The sequence below is a fragment of the Dreissena polymorpha genome, chromosome 5 (genome assembly GCF_020536995.1).
Source record: "Dreissena polymorpha isolate Duluth1 chromosome 5, UMN_Dpol_1.0, whole genome shotgun sequence".
Lineage (NCBI taxonomy): Eukaryota > Metazoa > Mollusca > Bivalvia > Myida > Dreissenidae > Dreissena > Dreissena polymorpha.
Genome location: NC_068359.1, coordinates 36090015 through 36107936, shown reverse-complemented (window position 1 = coordinate 36107936; position 17922 = coordinate 36090015). Strand labels below are relative to the sequence as shown.

The window sequence follows — 17922 nt, the reverse complement described above, 5'->3', positions numbered from 1 at the left end:
ATAATTATGGTATGTCAATAGTAAATTCTTAATGTGTTTTCAACAATACCATGATAATTTTAAATGTATTAAGCATGAGCGCGATGATTCTCGATACTGTTAATAATCGAATCAAATATTCAAAAAATCAAATGTTCGAAGAACGCGTGTATAAATATTTAAAATATTTACGGATACTTCGCGTGTGGCCGGTTGACTCATATGTTTTAATTTCACTTCCATTCTTCTTTTGGTTTTATGTTTTGTATCTATAGGTTTATGACCAGCAATATGTAATAATGTAAAATAAGGCGCGAAAACTCCGCGTTACATCCCGTACTGCGTGTGATGCAGCTAAGAACTGCACAGAAAAAGACATTCGATATCCTTAATCTCATTCATTGAACTCTAACCACAATCAACGCCGTATATCTTTTTTAAAGATATTTCTTGTATCAAAAAAGCAAGATCAATCCAGTTGTTTGAGAGGAGTTGATAACACACAATTTTGGGACTAAATATTCTACAGTGATAACAAATACCTAAACAATAAAGGGTATTACAATTTAAAACTCTTTATTTCTAAACCTAAACGGTCTATTTTAAACATCTGAAAGCAAACCATCTGTTGGTAATTTTGGGACTGAATTTAGGGAAAAAAAGATACTATTCGCCAATTGGAATATGATAGAACAAAGGCATTCAAATCAATCAGAAATAAGCAAATTCGTTGAATTGATATCCCCTGCCAATATACTTCTGGACACAAAAGTCAAAGCACTTCCAAGATATTGCTCTGGACATACAAAAAAAGCATTTTTCAAGATACAAAGGGTCATAACTCCGTTATTATCCGATAGTGTACAATGCCATTTGGTGTGCATCATCCTCTTATCCATATATATACTCATACCAAGTTTCAATGAAATCCGCCAAAGCACTTCCAAGATATGGCTCCGGACACAAAAGTGCTGGAAGGACGGAAAGTCGGACAACACCAAAACAATATAAAAAGGCTGCATGTAAGAGCGGTTCTATGCACTTACTTGTCATCAGCACCTGTGATGAAGTTGGTCTCATTTATCAAAGCAATGCAATCCACAGACACTCTGAAATACACAGTTATAATATACCACACTTAATAAAGCAACTGAAGTCCCTAATGATTTGTTGCAGGTTCTAAACAAAAACATAAACATTCCATAAAAATACACATTTTTTGTAACATTTGATTATTTTATTTTTTAATTATGGAGCCGAAACACTGCTTCAACTTTAAATATTTATTTGTGTAGTAAATTAGTAATGATGATCTTAAAACCACTACCTTACATTCAATACCAAGTGAGGACTCGGTGAAACCACTACCTTACATTCAATACCAAGTGAGGACTCGGTGAAACCACTACTTTACATTCAATACCAAGTGAGGACTCGGTAAAAATTACAAAGTTTTAATACAAACGCTCAATTTATTTGGGGTTATTGAGCTGAAAGGATTTTTCATAATTTCACTTACTTTGACCTTTACCCCATCCCCCAATATTCAATCACAAGTAAGATTTTGATTAATGTATCTATATTATGAAGTTTCATAACAATATCAGAATGTGTATCTTTATACTTATCTCAGGAAATCATTATAGATTTTTTTGACTTTCTGTGACCTTGACCCTATCCATCCCCCATACAAACCCAAGCCAGTTTGATACAAGATATCTAAGCACAAAGTTTAATTTAAACATCTCTACTTTTTCACAGTACCCTTCAGAATACAAACCCAAAACTAATGACAATTATCTGTTTATAAAAATGTATTTAAATAGATTAGCTGAAAAGTTAAAGGAATATGATCAACGTAAACTGCTATATCAAAACAGGTTTCTGTCAGGTTAATTAACAGACCCATAACAGCCAAGAACAATTGACAATCAATACAATAACTTGATAAGATTTTTTCAAATGGATTTTAATATATTAACTTTTATAATAATCCGACATTCTTGTGAGTTTAATAATAAGAATGTTTTTATCCATCACATCCCTCAGTGACTATCTGCATTACTTTATTTTGAGACCATGCATACAACATTATAAACCAGTCTAAAGTATGCCTCTACTTACAGACTGTGTGCGTTGAATACGAGCTGGGACTCCTCTAGAATCTTCCACACCCTGACTGTGGCGTCCCGGCCCCCTGCTGTCACCGCCCTCTCCCGGGACAGGCTGTCTATAGCTGTGATCTTGTCCTGGTGGCCAAACCTGTACAGGAATCATTGAAAAGGTATAGGCATGGGTTTATAGTCTGATATTGATACTGGACTCCTCTTCAGTCGACTCTTTGCAGCTTTTTCAATGATTCAGCTGAATCATCAAAGTTAGTTGTTTGGTTAAACAAGCCAGAATTCTCAATTGTTTATGGACAAGAAAATTTTTTAACAAGAATGCAAATATTATTCTGAGAGTGTAAGCTACATGTAAGCTAAATGTGAATTTCGCCTTTAAATAAAATCCATAGTTAATTTTCTCAAGAAAATTTAAATAAGTCTTAGGCTTTCACTGCAATTGAGCTTTAAAAACAAAGGTTTAGGTTTATCCCCCATACAGTGTTTCCACATAGGCTCTCTCATCCACGTTCCATATCTTCACTGAGCGGTCCTGGCTACAGCTGTACAGATCATGAGTGTCCTTCCTAAATGTCAGGCCCTGCAATAGTCAGCAGCTTTGCAAAGCTAACCAAAACATATATGAGCCGCTTAACAGTGAAAACGACGTAAACTATTGTCACTGATTAGCCTGCGCAGAATGGGAAGGCTAATCAGGCGACACTTTCAGCCTGAACTGGATTGTTGTTTAGAGGTGACATTGTTTACTAAAAAGAATTCCATTCAAGCGGAAAGTATCGTTCCTTATAAGCCTGTGTTGACTGCACAGGCTAATCTAGGATTACATTTTACGCACATGCATTAAGCCCCATTTATTGTGTAACAAGCCCAAGATTTTATGCAAGTTTGATTTTGATCCCAAACGTCCCAGATTTGACTCAAGCTTAAGGCATCTTTCTATCAATTTTATAATACAAAGGCCATAATTAAGAAATGTTAAAGGCTACCTGGCTCATAATCAAACATGGCAGCGGTACAAAAATATGATACAACAAGAGATGTGTTTGTCAGAAACACAATGCCCCCTACTGCGCCACTTTGATTAAAAAAAATATAAAATTATTATATCCCTTTAAAAAATATTACTTTCCTTGTAAAAATGATCTGTACATGCCAAATGATAAATAGAAATTATCTCCCTTTAAAGCTTGTTACTTCCCTTGGATTTTTTTTTTTTACCTTTGACCTTGAAGGATGACCTTGACCTTTCACCACTCAAAATATGCAGCTCCATGAGAAACACTTGCATGCCAAATATCAAGTTGCTATCTTCAATATTGCAAAAGTTATGGTCAATGTTAAAGTTTTCAGACGGACGCACAGACGGACCCACAGACGGACTCACAGACAGTTCAACTTCTATATGCCACTCTACTGGAGGCATAAAAATTGAGACCAAGTTAAATGGACGTTTATCCAACACACAGGATATTGCAAGATGCCAACAAATACAGTAACAGAGTCTCTATGGCCCTTGAACCTGTGTGTTCTCTAAGCATTTATGGATATTGAACCAATTGACAGAATATAACAAGATTCCCAATACATACGGTAACAGAGCCTCTATGACCCTTGAATGTGTGCAGGAACTCCATAGGGCCGGCGTCCCAGATTTGAATCAGTTTGTTAGCATCTCCAGTAGCCTGTAAAACAATAAGGGAACTTTCACACACTGTAAGGTTGGGGTTTATAGTCGGATATATTAACCATGGTACATCATCAGTCGACCCCCAATCCCATTGGCTTTTTTCCGTCACAGGCTTATTTATGAATCTGGGTGGAGAGAAGCAAGCGTGGGATAAATTGTGGCTCAGAAAAATTTTAAGTGGTCTGAGATAGATTCAAACCATTGACTTGACAATTCCTAGACAAGCATCTCACCACTAGAACACTGTTCCCACAGACCTATAATTGTGACTGTGCACAAGGACTTGTTTCCTCCCTTTGTTGAAATTACAAATAAAAAACATCTTGTTATCTGTTTAACTTATATGCTTTGTTACTCATGTGAAAGTAGAATAACTGTATCATTATATACTGTAGAATATTGCAGAATTTGTTGTGTTAAAGTCTTAAAATATTAAGCATATTGAAAAAAGGTCTAATGGAGATTTTACTCCACTAAGGAAAAGCTTTACACAAGGTACGCATGAAAATTCTATTTCACCAACCAATAGCTATTTCCAAATTTCAAATAGGGTAAAATAAATAGACCAAAATAACTCTTTAATATACTGAGATGTTTTGCTTGTTTAAAAGTACAGTCTCTTCTTATGAGGCATATCAATTCATACATGCCAAAGTTCTAAGGTCAAAATGGAGACAAGTGCATATAATCTTATATATGTCATTCAAATAAGGTTAATAAGTCCTTAACAAATGACAAGATTGCAAAACTTTGAAAATATCCACTGTAGCGCTTGAGGATAACAAAATTAAGTTTGACAAAAATAACATGCAAAATGTATGAGTGGACCACAGAAGGGGCACAGACAGGCACACACTGACCCCTACCATTTCAGTATCCCTACACATTTTGGCAAAGGATTTTGACTGCATAAATATTAGAAATGAATGCTGAAATTATGTTATTGTTGTTTTCCACTTGAATATAATTGAACAATAGCTCTGTTTGTGAAACACAATGACCCCTACTGCGACGCTTTGAAGCCATATATTTGACCTTTGACCTTGAAGGATGACCTTGACCTTTCACCACTCAAAATGTGCAGCTCCATGAGGTACACATGCATGCTAAATATCAAGTAGCTATCTTCAATATTGCTAAAGTTACAACCAAGGTTAAGTTTTTGGACAGACACACACAATGACAGACAGACAGAAAGGCCAAAAACAATATACCCCCGATCATTTGATCCGGATAAAAAGTAAACAAGTATGAATATTTTATGATTCATGTATTTGTAAAAGTAAAAACCTTTTAATAAATGATACACAAGAGCAGGGGTCAGTATCAAGAACATTCTAACACGGGACACAAAATTGTCACAAAACCAGGTTTACAATAAAAAAATAAATAAATAAGAGTCTGATAAGGGAGACAATTAAAAATGTGCAATGTTTCCCCCATTGTTTCAAATTCAATCTTTTTTCCCCCATTGTTTCAAATTCAATCTATTTTTACTTGTGACAACCTTGATTTCAATTTGAAAAAAAGTCTGATAAAGGGAGACAACTCAAAACGTGCATTGTTACTGATTGTTCATAGTTACCCCCCCCCCCCCCCTTGTTTCAAAATTAATATTTAAGTCATGGCGACCTTGACCTTGGAGATATTGACGAAATTCTTTCACGCGACACACTGTCCAATGATGGTGAACAAATGACTTTAAAATCTCACAATGAACGACATAGTTATGGCCTGGAAAAGCTCATTTATGGCCATTTTTGACATTTGAACTCAAAGTGTGACCTTGACCTTGGAGATATCAACATAATTCTTTTGCGCCACACACCGTCCAATGATGGTGAACAAAATTAATGTGCCAAATGATTTTAAAATCTCTCAATGGACAACAAAGTTATGGCCCGGACAAACTTGTTCCGCCCGCCCGCCTGCCTGCCAGCCCGCCCGCCAACATTCGCCAATCTAATAACCAGTTTTTTCCTTCGAAAAACCTGGTCAAAAATTTTAGCTCAACTCAGATAAGGTTTGAGTATCCACTCAGCTGAGTATTGAGAATGTCAGTCAGATCAGGAACAATATCAAATCTCAGCTATAAGAATATTTACTTATTTTTGCTCATACTCATGATTAAACCAGGCTCAACGTTCAAAATCACATTTGTTAACACCAAGATGAGCACGAGGCTCAACCTCATGTATAAAATTGAGCAAAAACTCAAAGTTAAGTAAGAATATTGATTAAATTATGTTTAAGCCCATATTCATCAACAATTACTGGGCTTAAGTCTAAGAAAAAAAAAAAAATCTTAAACAATAATGTTCTATAAACATGTGCCTTTACATCCTACTTGTCTTTAAATTACTAAAATAACAAAATTCTTTAAAAAGAATAATTTAATAATTACACGAGCATCATAAGTAATCTGAATCTCTTCCATGTCTGAAGTAAGCTTTCATGGTTCTAAGTCTATTCTTTCTTCTGAAGTCTAAAAATGTCTTGGTGAATCAGGGCCCTGGTAAAGTATAATGAATGAAGTTTTTACCAGATATTTGCCGTCTGAAGACAGTGCCATGGCCAGAATGTGTGCAGTGTGCCCAACGTGTTTCTTCTCTGTACCCTTTCTACCCCCGTGTATCATCTTCACCTTGCGACGCTCTGCTAGGGACCCTGCAGGGCCAAGAGGCAATCTCAAGCAGTGATATTTTTATTTTATTTTAAATTTTACAGCCAGTGCCTTTCGGATTGGGAAAAATAATGAAATAAACCATGAAATTGGGAAAAATAAACATCATTAATATGATTATACATATTAATAATCCAATTTGTTTATAAGTGCATGTTTAATTGCACTTTAATATTTATATTATAAAGTGCTACGGATACATACTGCTGTATAATAACTCAATAAACTTTTTTTAATTGAGGTTATTGGTGTTTGGCGTTTCTTTTTGGAAATTTTGGTCAGATGTTTGGGAAAAAATGTTACTATTTGCAATTGGGGAAACAGCCTGTAAGAGGCTGTAATTTTTGGGTAAAAAAATCACAGGCGTGATACCTATCTTAGACCTTATTTCTGCCTTTTCAATAACCTTACAACAAACTTAAGTTATGACTAAATTTTTAGTACAAAACTTTACAAATGATGATCAGAATAATCCTCAAATAAGACACGTGTGCAATATTGAAACAAGAGCTGTCACCATAGGATGACATATGCACCTTATAAACACTTTGATAGAAGTTATGAGCATTTTTCGATACCTAAACGCAGATTTCGTAACCTAAAGGCGGACCCTAAGTTCATGGCCAAGGTCACAGGGGTCAAAACTTGTGTGCATATGGAAAGGTCTTGTCCATATGCACATGCATACCAAATATGAAGGTTATATCTCAAGGGACATAGAGGTTATGAGCATTTTTCGAAACCTAAACACAGATTTCGAAACCTAAACGCGGACCCTAAGTTCATGGTCAAAGTCACAGGGGTCAAAAATTGTGTGCGTATGGAAAGGTCTTGTCTATATGCACATGCATAACAAATATGAAGGTTTTATCTCAAGGGACATATAAGTTATGAGCATTTTTTAAAACCTAAACGCAAAGTGTGATGGACAGACGGACGGACAGACGGACGGACAGTGCGATCACTATATGCCCTCCTTTGGGGGCATAAAAACATACATAGACATATACATTTCATTGAGATAGGGTTACTGTTAACTTTGTCCTCACATATTGTATCATAACCTTGTCATAGCATATTTAATAAGACGGGCCAATGGTGTTTAAGAGTTAATCAATTCAAGTACAATAACCTGTCTAGAAAGCGCAGTGATGATTGATGAATGCAATTGTGGACATATGATGATAGGATGTATGTTTAACGGTAATTCATGTACCCGGGCAATAAAAAAATTGTTCAAATATGAAATACACAAAACGCGTTCTCACATTTGATGATGCTGCAGTCCTTGCTGGCGCTGTAGAGCCACTGGGAATCTGCAGAGATGACCACACACGTAACAGACAGTTGGTGACCACGGAACAGGATCAGACTCTCCGGGGACGGCACTTCCAGCTGAACACAACAACAACAACACAGGGGTAATATGTGCCTCGTTCTGGAAACACTGGGCTTAAGGCATGTGCGTAAAGTGTCATCCCCCATTAGCCTGTGCAGTCTGAACAGGCTAATCAGGTACCAAACTTTCCACTTTCATGGAATGTTTTATTTGAAGGGAGATTCATCTAAATGGATATCCTGAATTGACAGAAAGTGCTGTCCCTGATTAGCCTTTGCGAACTGCACAGGCCAATCTGAGAATTATGAACATACATTAAGCCCAGATTTCCCAGAAGGTGTCTCATATAATAACATATTCAGCATATAAACACACCATTTATGGCTGATATAAGGACATGTACTGGCTAACTTTACATGACCTCCATTATGAAATATTATTAAATAATTAGTACAAGAGATTGCCAAGCAATATGGTCCCCTACCGTTGAAACTCCCCCATTGTCAGTAAAAAAATAAAAAAATAAAAAAAATTTTTTTTTATATATTTGTTGCCATAGCAACCAGAATTTTTGACGTAGGAACAAAATGAAATGCCGTGCATAATCTCCATATTGCCATCTATCCATGTTTCAAGTTTAATGAAAAAATATTAAGAACTTTAAAAGTTATCGCAGGATCCACAAAAGTGTGACGGACTGACTGACTGACAGACAGACAGACAGAGTGCAAACCATAAGTCCCCTCCGGTTTCACCGGTAGGGGACAATAAAAATAAAATGTAGAAAGCGTTGAGCATAGAATATTGTTACAGACTGAAGCATGCACACCCACTAGATGCACGCATGAACAGGTTAACACCTACTATATCTATATCCCTACCGCCTTTAGCCTGATATTAGAATAAAAAGAATTTGGAGCAGGTTCAAACTAGACCTTTAATATATGCTTATATTACATAATAAAAGAATCTTGCAGATCTACACTTCATGGTGTTGACTTATTTTAAGTGTCAATTTGATTACCAGATGAAAGTGGAACCAGTTTGCTCAACAAACTTGCAGTCAAACTGACAGATGGATTGACAGACCAACAAAGTGCTTCCAAATAACCCCCACTCTTTGGGTGTATATTTAACCCTTTACCACTTAAGATACGTATTTTGATACATTTGTTGTCACTTAGAAAGTTAAATTTAATTAAAGACTTTTCTTACTATATTCAAGTTTTAAAGGCTTCATTTCCAACCCTTAGATACTGATAAGCAGCAAACAGCATAAAACCTGAACAGACTGCAAGTTACTCGCAGGCTGTTCTGGTTTTATGCTGGTTGCAAAAGCAATTTTCCTCTGATGGGGAAAGTGTTAAGTAAGTACATAGAAAATAATTGTAAGGACATACGTCTGCAGCCACTTGCTTTTGGAGTTTCCCTGTCAGTTCCAGCTGAAATGAACATCATGAATTTGTTATCATGAAACGCACATTATGAGATAAACACTTCAGCTGCATCACATAAAAATTAATAAGAAACTTATAAATAAATATAATTATGTAAAAATAACATGTTGTTCTTCAATCACTAATGCTTATTGTGATGGAAACAGTTAACCAACCGAAGTTTCTGATCAAGAACATGATAACTATATTTTTAATAAGATTTCAACCAACCAATTTCAATGTTATCAGACACAAATTGATATGCATTCACTTTTAAGTAATATTGAACAATATGAATACTATTTATTTGGTGCAGCATTTATCTTTGTCTCCATTGTTATGTGTATTTATTCTTGCATTTTTTTATGTATGAATTGCTTTGAATAATGTAGATTTATGAATGTGTGTTAAGTGTCGTCCAAGATTAGCCTGCGCAATCAGTAACTACACTTTTTGTTAATACATGAAAGAGACTTCCTTTAAAAGGAAAATTCTATTAAACAAGAGGGCCATGATGGCCCTGAATCGCTCACCTGACTAACCAAATACAATCCCAACCCAGATTTCATCAAGATAAACATTCTGACCAAATTTCATTAGGATAAGATGAAAACTGTGACCTCTATTGTCTATACAAGGTTTTTCTATTATTTGACCTAGTGACCTAGTTTTTTACCCCAGGTGACCCGAATACAATCCCACACCAGATTTCATCAAGATAAACATTCTGATCAAATTTTATAAAGATTGGATGAAAACTGTTACCTCTATTGTCTACACAAGGTTTTTCTATTATTTGACCTTGTGACCTAGTTTTTGACCCCAGATGACCCAAATACAATCCCAACCCAGATTTCATCAAGATAAACATTCTGACCAAATTTCATAAAGAATGGATGAAAACTGTGACCTCTATTGTCTATACAAGGTTTTTCTATTATTTGACCTAGTGACCTAGTTTTTGACCTAGTGACATAGTTTTTGACCCCAGATGACCCAAATTCAATCCCAACCCAGATTTCATCAAGATAAACATTCTGACCAAATTTCATAAAGATTGGATGAAAACTGTGACCTCTACTGTCTTCACAAACAAATTGTTGACGTTTTTTCTATTATTTGACCTAGTGACCTAGTTTTTTACCTCAGATGACCCAAATACAATCCCAACCCAGATTTTATCAAGATAAACATTCTGACCAAATTTCATAAAGATTGGATGAAAACTGCGACCTCTATTGTCTACACAAGGTTTTTCTATTATTTGACCTAGTTTTTGACCTAGTGACCTAGTTTTTAACCACCAGATGACCCAAATACAATCCCAACCCAGATTTCATCAAGATAAACATTCTGACCAAATTTCATAAAGATTGGATGAAAACTGCCACCTCTATTGTCTACACAAGGTTTTTCTATTATTTGACCTATTATGTGACCTAGTTTTTGACCTAGTGACCTAGTTTTTGACCCCAGATGACCCAAATACAATCCCAACCCAGATTTTATCAAGATAAACATTCTGACCAAATTAAATAAAGATTGGATGAAAACTGTGACCTCTACTGTCTACACAAACAAATTGTTGACGGACACACGCATGCATGCACACACACACACGCACATACGGACGCCAGACATCACACGGTCACATAAGCTCACCATGTCACTTTGTGACAGGTGAGCTAAAAATGGAAAGTGTTGTACCTGATTAGCCTGTGCAGACTTAACAGGCTAATCTGGGACGCCACTTTATGCACATGCGTTAAACCCCATTTCGCTCATATATGTGAAGTCCTCGTGATACAGATAGCCTGGACTGAGAGCTAACCATGTCATGTTTCAGCCTTTGTGAAATCAGGTCCTTGTTCACTTCCTCGTCCACGCGACTATCCCTCTCTGAAACAAGTAGGAGACGATGGAGTGCATGGCTCAGCAAGAGCCTCAACATGTGACCACTGGGCTAAATGCATGTCCGTAAAGTGTTGTCCCAGATTAGCTTGTGCAGTGGGCACAGGCTAATCAATAACAACTTCCTGTCTAGACTGGATTTTCATTCAGAAGAGACTTTCTTCATACAAAAAATTCCATAAAAGCGTAAAGTGGCGTCTCTGATTAGCCTGTGCACACCGCACATGGTAATCAGGGACGATACTCAACACACATGCATTAAGCCCCATTCTCCCAGAGTGCCGCTGATGTATCTTCTGAATTTATCCCTCTATTGAATAGGAAGAAACATTGAAGTACGTTGTTTGTTTTGCAATTTGATTTTTCACCACTCAAAATGTGCAGCTCCATGAGATACACATGCATGCCAAATATGAGGTTGCTATCTTCAATATTGCAAAAGTTATGGCAAAATGTTAAAGTTGGAGCAAACAAACAAACCAACCAACCAACTAACCAACCAACCGACAGGGCACAAAATATATCCCCCACTATAGTGGTGGGGGATATAACAAGAGCTGTCAGAGTACAGCGCGCTCGACTATTCGAGTGCTTGACATTATAACGTAAGCCATCATGGGGAAATTGTTCATATTCAATAATTTATTAGACGATCTTTTAAAAAGTAACAAAAGGAAAAAAAATTATTTTTTTTTGGGGGGGGGGGGGGGGGGGGTTGAGAGGGGGCATAATGTGGGGTGTGATCATTTATTAGACAATCTTTCCAAAATAAAAAAAGGGAAAAAAAATTGGGAGGGTAGGGGGGGTGAGAGGGGGGTATAATGTGGGGTGGGGTAATTTATTAAATGATGTTTATAACAAACAAAAAATTGGGGGGGTAGGGGGGGTGGTAGGGGGGGGTTTGAGGGGGGTATAATGTGGGGTGGGGTAATTAATTAGATGATGTTAAAAAAAAAATGGGGGGGTAGGGGGGGTGAGAGGGGGGTGAGAGGGGGTGAGAGGAGGGTATAATTTGGGGTGGGGTAATGTATTAGATGATGTTTAAAAAAAAATTGGGGGGGGGGGAGGTTGGGGGGGGGAGGTATTCTGGGTAGGGGCGTGGGTTATTGTTAGGGTGGAATACATTGTGGTATTCAGGTAAGTGTTGTTTTGTCAAAGTAATAATAAAATGTGATCATAAATAAAGAAGTTATGGCAATTTAAGCAAAATGTTCAATTATGTAAGTGTAAAAGGGGCCATAATTATGTCAAAATGCTTGATACAGTGGTCTGCTCTTGTTTATAGGTTGGGGTCATGTTGGTAAACAAGTTTGCAACATATGAAAGCAATATGTCAAAGGATATAGGAAATATTTGGGGTAGTACGCAAACTTTAACATAGATTTATCAATAATATGCATATTCTAAGTATAAAAGGGGCAATAATTATGACAAAATGCTTGATAGAGTTGTCTGCTCTTGTTTATAGGCTGGGGTGATGTTGGTAAACAATTATGCAAAATATAAAAGCAATATGTCAAGGGACAATGAAAATAAATGGGGTAGTACGAAAACTTTAACATTTGCACGCTAACGCAGACGCTAATGCTAACGCAGACGGTCACGCCGACGCCGTGGTGAGTAGGATAGCTCCACTATATATATTTCATATATAATAGTCGAGCTAAAAATCGAATTACATTTATTTTTCAATCTTTGATACCATTATATTAAATTCAATGATTCATAATTACTTTACACAGCACATAAAAAATTACTATATGGCCAGAAGATTAATACATAGCATTATTATTAGGATGTTCTATTGATTAAGAGTACTTTCTAGTGCAAAATATTTGCATATAAGAGTCTATTTATCAGGAAATATCAAAGATTTAATTGCTGTTGTTTAATTTTCCCTAAGTGTGTACACATTGTTTCAGTCACTATAAGCTTTCTAGCAAATCTTCGTCATAAAGATACTTATTTTTAAATAAAATTAGTTTTTAGTCCATAAAAGGGTCACATTCATTGCAATCATTTTCACTGGTGCCTCAGTAAGTCACTGCCAAATATTGACAAAATTCACTCCATGCAAAAATAGTACCATACTGTACACAATACCGCCTGACTTCCTCTAACAGCATCCTCTTACAGGGCCAACGCCGAAAAATTAACGTGAACAACTCTAAAAATTTGGGAAATTGAAATTCAAATCATCAAATCTTCAGATTGGGAGTCAGGGGTCTTTTTTATTGCTTTGTAATTAATTGCCCAAACCCATTTAAATATTCTTTTACATACCTTTTGGTTTAAATGTTCAGTTTCAGTGCTAACTTTATTTGTTAATATTGCAGATTATTTGCTTTTGAAATGAAATTGATGCAATATTTCTATTTTGGGGGAATTGTTTGGACGGCAATTGTGACTGGTAATTTTTCCTAAATTGGGAAAGTGCCTTTTACGGGCACTAAATTTACAAGGAAAAACTTGTAGTCTATCCATGTTGCCATGGTTACCTTCAGCCTCAATCTGGGAGAGGTACTGCTTGGCCAGACGCAGCTTCTTCTCCTGGGCAGTCTCCTGTTCCTCCTCAGATGACGAGTAGCCTTTGTCGTCATGGCGATGATCACTGGAATCACACACCAAACATTAAGGGCATGAACAAGAAACAAACACGAGGGTCTTGGCACGACTTATGAGCACAAAGCTGTTTTAACGTTAAAAAGCATTCAATGTTTTTAATTGTATCAGTTGTTATGTACAATAAAACAAATGACACCCTATACAACATTCTATTTTGCATTAGTATTTAATTAAATATTTAAAACAACTATTGTTCTTGCTCTATCGCACATGTATGTTCTATTCTCAAACTGTAGAAAAGTTCTTACAAAGTAGCATTAATTTTTCTTATACATTGTAACTGCTAAACAAAAGATGATGTGTGAAACCCATTAAAAAAATAAAAATGCTGCATTCAATAAATGCAGATACTCCTCAGGGGAAGAAGTTTCAGTATTGATAAATTGTAGCTCCAAAAGTATGTGAATGTCAATGTCAATGTTAAAATGAAGTCTGGTGGTGCAAGTGTGGTAAGTATTAAATGAAAGAATGAAAACTTTTAAGCGAGATATTAACAAAGATTAGTGGTTGTTCATGCTTTCACCCGTTAAATAAGTGGCTTGAGATAAAGAGTGTCTTGTATTGGTGTTTGTAACATTTGTTAGTAAATAGACCACTTTTATATATTAAGACGCACTTACCTGAATATAAAACAATGTTTATATATTATGACACAGTTACCTGAATATAAAAAAATATCTGAATCTGAAATACTGAATTTATAAAACTAATAATTGTGTATACATAATTCAAATTTCACATAAATGTGAAATGAAGATTGCCGTAGCGTTCTGGATATGGTGCCGCCTAACAACCAGGCAGCCAGGAGGTCACAGGTTGAATCCCCACTGTGGGAGCGTTCTGTAAATCCCCCCTTAGAAACTAGTTCTACTCAGGAAACAGACTTGAGTGTGTGAAATTATCTTAATTACTATCACATTAAAAGACACCTACTTCACTTCCCCCCCATCCGAGTCGCTATCAATCTCTTCGTCGGCTCCTCTGAACCGCTGTTTCTTGCCGGCAAACTTTGATGGTTCTGTGGACTTCCTTTTTCCCCCGAGCAATTTTGGTTTCTTTAATAGACATTAATAAATTGAATAAACTTCAAACGATCAATGAATTGTATATTATCTTTGCCTCTTGTTTAGATTTTTCACTATTTAAAACAGCATTTTAGTCATTTTTGTGTGCCAGCTAAAAAACTGATATTTTTCCATATAGCAAATTTTCCAAGGCCTATTTCAGCTGCTTTTAGAATGAAGTTATTTTGCTTATGCATGCGAGTAAAAATTCTCTGAAATGATTCTTGGTATTCATTTTAGTCAAATACTATGAAATGCAACCAATTTAAAAACACATTTTGGATAAGGCTTCGCCAGTAAGATTCGCATCAAAATCATGAAAATGATAACTTGCAGGTGTCAAAACTGATTATATAGCAATTTGCTTGCATCAAAAAGCATGACTTGCCTTCAATTGAAATCCCTGAAGTCAGTTTTCATACATGTAACGAGAGTAATCTAGCCAGGATTTGAAAAGGGCAGTGTTGAGAGTAAGGGTATCACGTTTACAGATTGTCTTAACGTTTAAATGAAATGAAATAAACAAAATGTTAATGTTTAAACGGTATGATACCGTATCCCTATGTTCATTTAAAAAGCATCAGTACCATCGCATTTCCAAACTTAAAATAGTAATTGTTTCAGGAAGTAATATTCAGTGCATATCCCATTCAGGCAATTAATGACGTCATATTAAAACCATAAAATATTATAAACCAGACCATCCGTATCACCGCATGTGTATTAGTTATTCTATAAAAACAATTTAAAGAACGTTGAAAATGTAAAATCTATGAAAAATACTGTATCCGAAAACGACCCTCCGAATAAAATGTGTGTATTTTCCACATGAAATACAATGTGCATATCATTTGACAGCAGAAAATGAAAAACCAGTTAACTAGCAATAATGTAATCAATATATAATTTGGTTAAAATATTGCTTTTCAACATGCTATCGCAGTGTTTTACTTTGCTAATCAATCACTTGAAATATTTCAAGATGGCGGCAAATGCACTGTATCATTGCCAAGTTGTAAGATTTTCGGCAAGTAGCGAAGATTTTTCGTTAGTCTCCATTCATGTCTGTGCCATTCGCTAACCAATCAAAAATAAATTACTGCCGAATTCGGTAGCCAGGATTTACCGTAAGTACCTGGATTTCACAGTTCGTCATCGATATACTTTGGACGGCTAGTCTGCTACCTTATTTGCACCCCAATCTTAAAATTATATTGATATTGACTGTCTTTGAACTTCTACTGTTTTGGTAAATGTTTTTTAGCAAAACACGAAACGCGACCGTTTAAATGTTTAAACGTGATACCCTTAGTTGAGAGTGCTAATATAATAAACATTTGATTTTATTTTTTTCTTAATGATTGATGCCACCTTCATGTTATCATGAATAATGCAAATACATTAAGCGTTCTAAATCTATTGCAGGATTATACAACTTTTCTTTTCATACACTGTTGAACTGTTAATCGTGTCAGAAATTAATGGTGAGGTTCCCTGGCTGTGTTGTGCAGCCAATGTTCTGCTGTAAAGCATTAACTTTAAGTAACACACTGCATGTCAATTCACTTTTTATACCAATTGTTTTAAGGCATTCATAAACATTATATTGTTAACAACTACTGTAACATTTGTATGAGTTTTGTTGAGTTTCTTAAATAAAAATCTTCACAATGTGACAGTCACAAATTCTAGTTGCCTTCAGATTTTAACTGAACTTACAGTCTGAATTAACCACTGCTATATAAATAGAATTATACTTGTTAATGTGGATATGCCCTTTAAATGGGGGTGAATGAATTGTGGGGTATAAGCTTAATGTTGTCCACATACTACATTGGTGACATTAGCAGATCAGAGAATGTCTCCATGTTATTCAGTAGTTGCCCAATGATGCTCAACTAATGAACCAGTCGCAACAGGACATGATATTTCCATAACAAAAAGAATATAGCGAATGCGATGCCGCCTGTATAATTATAACAATTGGAAAAGGATAAGTTTTCTTATTGTGAAACAGCCATGCGCGTTTATGTCCGAAATGTTTATCCGGATAACTCAACACATACAATAAATGTGTGTAATGTGAATTAAAACTATTTTTTGAAAACGTAGATCATGCGAGTACAATATAAATATACATTATTTTGACTAAAAATCACATACTCCGGTTTGTTTTGACTTTCCTTTGATGAAAAACGACATTTTACACAATGATGTTTATATCCGGAAGTTAATCTGTGCACGTGTGGTACTGTATAATATTAGTTTCAAAATCGAGATCAAATACAGGTTACATGATACAAATTAATTAATAAACCTTCATAACAAATGAGTTAGTCGGTTTAAACGTAACGGGAGTTCTTAAGACCGTGAAATGGCGATAAAGTTGGCACCTCAGCGAATTAAAATAGGGAAATTATGGAAATCCGCAATTAAAATGTCTTGCCACTTACTAGCAAAGATCATTTAAGTTAGTTTGATAGATAAAAGACAACAGACTCACCAAGGAAGCTCAACATTGATCCTTTCATGAAAGAGTAAATCATTTGTACGCAGTGAGTCATTAAAAAATCATGAATGGAAATCATCACAAGTGATTGATATAGTGTTTTTATTTAATTCTTTGCTTATTAAATTTCATAACAAATGTGCATCACAAGTTGCAGTGTCAACCTCTGTCAACAATTACACTGAATGAAATCTTGATTGAAAATAAGCATCATCAATTAAATGTACATTCACATAACATATATTTAATTGATTTATTATCTTAAAGTTTTTTGTACTAATGTTTTAATCAAATTGAAAAGGACATGTTTTGTACCTTTAAAATTTAATATACCAACTTATCATTAGCACTTAAAATTCATAAAGATTGTTATAATGCTGTCTATTTGTTATTAATACAAATTATCAAAAAATACATGCTATAAATAGTTCAATTTTTTTATTCATAACATGTGAATTGGATATAATTAATTCAACTGTTAATTGGTATAAGATTGACTTAAATACAAATGTACCAGATGCATAAAAAATACACAGCTTTGTTTACTTAATTGCTTATTATTC

The 17922-nt window shown here is 35.3% G+C and overlaps 1 protein-coding gene across 2 annotated transcripts in view; it reads right to left on the bottom strand.

Moving 5' to 3' along the window:
• The window catches only part of LOC127881644 (U3 small nucleolar RNA-interacting protein 2-like), a 40888-nt gene extending 23763 nt beyond the window's left edge, over positions 1-17125 (bottom strand). For both annotated transcript variants that reach the window (XM_052429728.1, XM_052429730.1), the window contains exons 1-11: positions 17014-17125; positions 14720-14841; positions 13660-13772; positions 11082-11149; positions 9215-9256; positions 7744-7870; positions 6335-6459; positions 3695-3787; positions 2585-2685; positions 2104-2241; positions 1026-1088 (exon numbers count right to left, since the gene is read on the bottom strand). In XM_052429728.1, the coding sequence (XP_052285688.1) occupies positions 1026-1088; positions 2104-2241; positions 2585-2685; positions 3695-3787; positions 6335-6459; positions 7744-7870; positions 9215-9256; positions 11082-11149; positions 13660-13772; positions 14720-14841; positions 17014-17052 (1031 nt within the window). In that variant the 5' untranslated portion in view covers positions 17053-17125. The remainder of the gene's footprint in view (positions 1-1025; positions 1089-2103; positions 2242-2584; positions 2686-3694; positions 3788-6334; positions 6460-7743; positions 7871-9214; positions 9257-11081; positions 11150-13659; positions 13773-14719; positions 14842-17013) is intronic.
• Between the last annotated feature and the right edge of the window lie 797 nt (positions 17126-17922).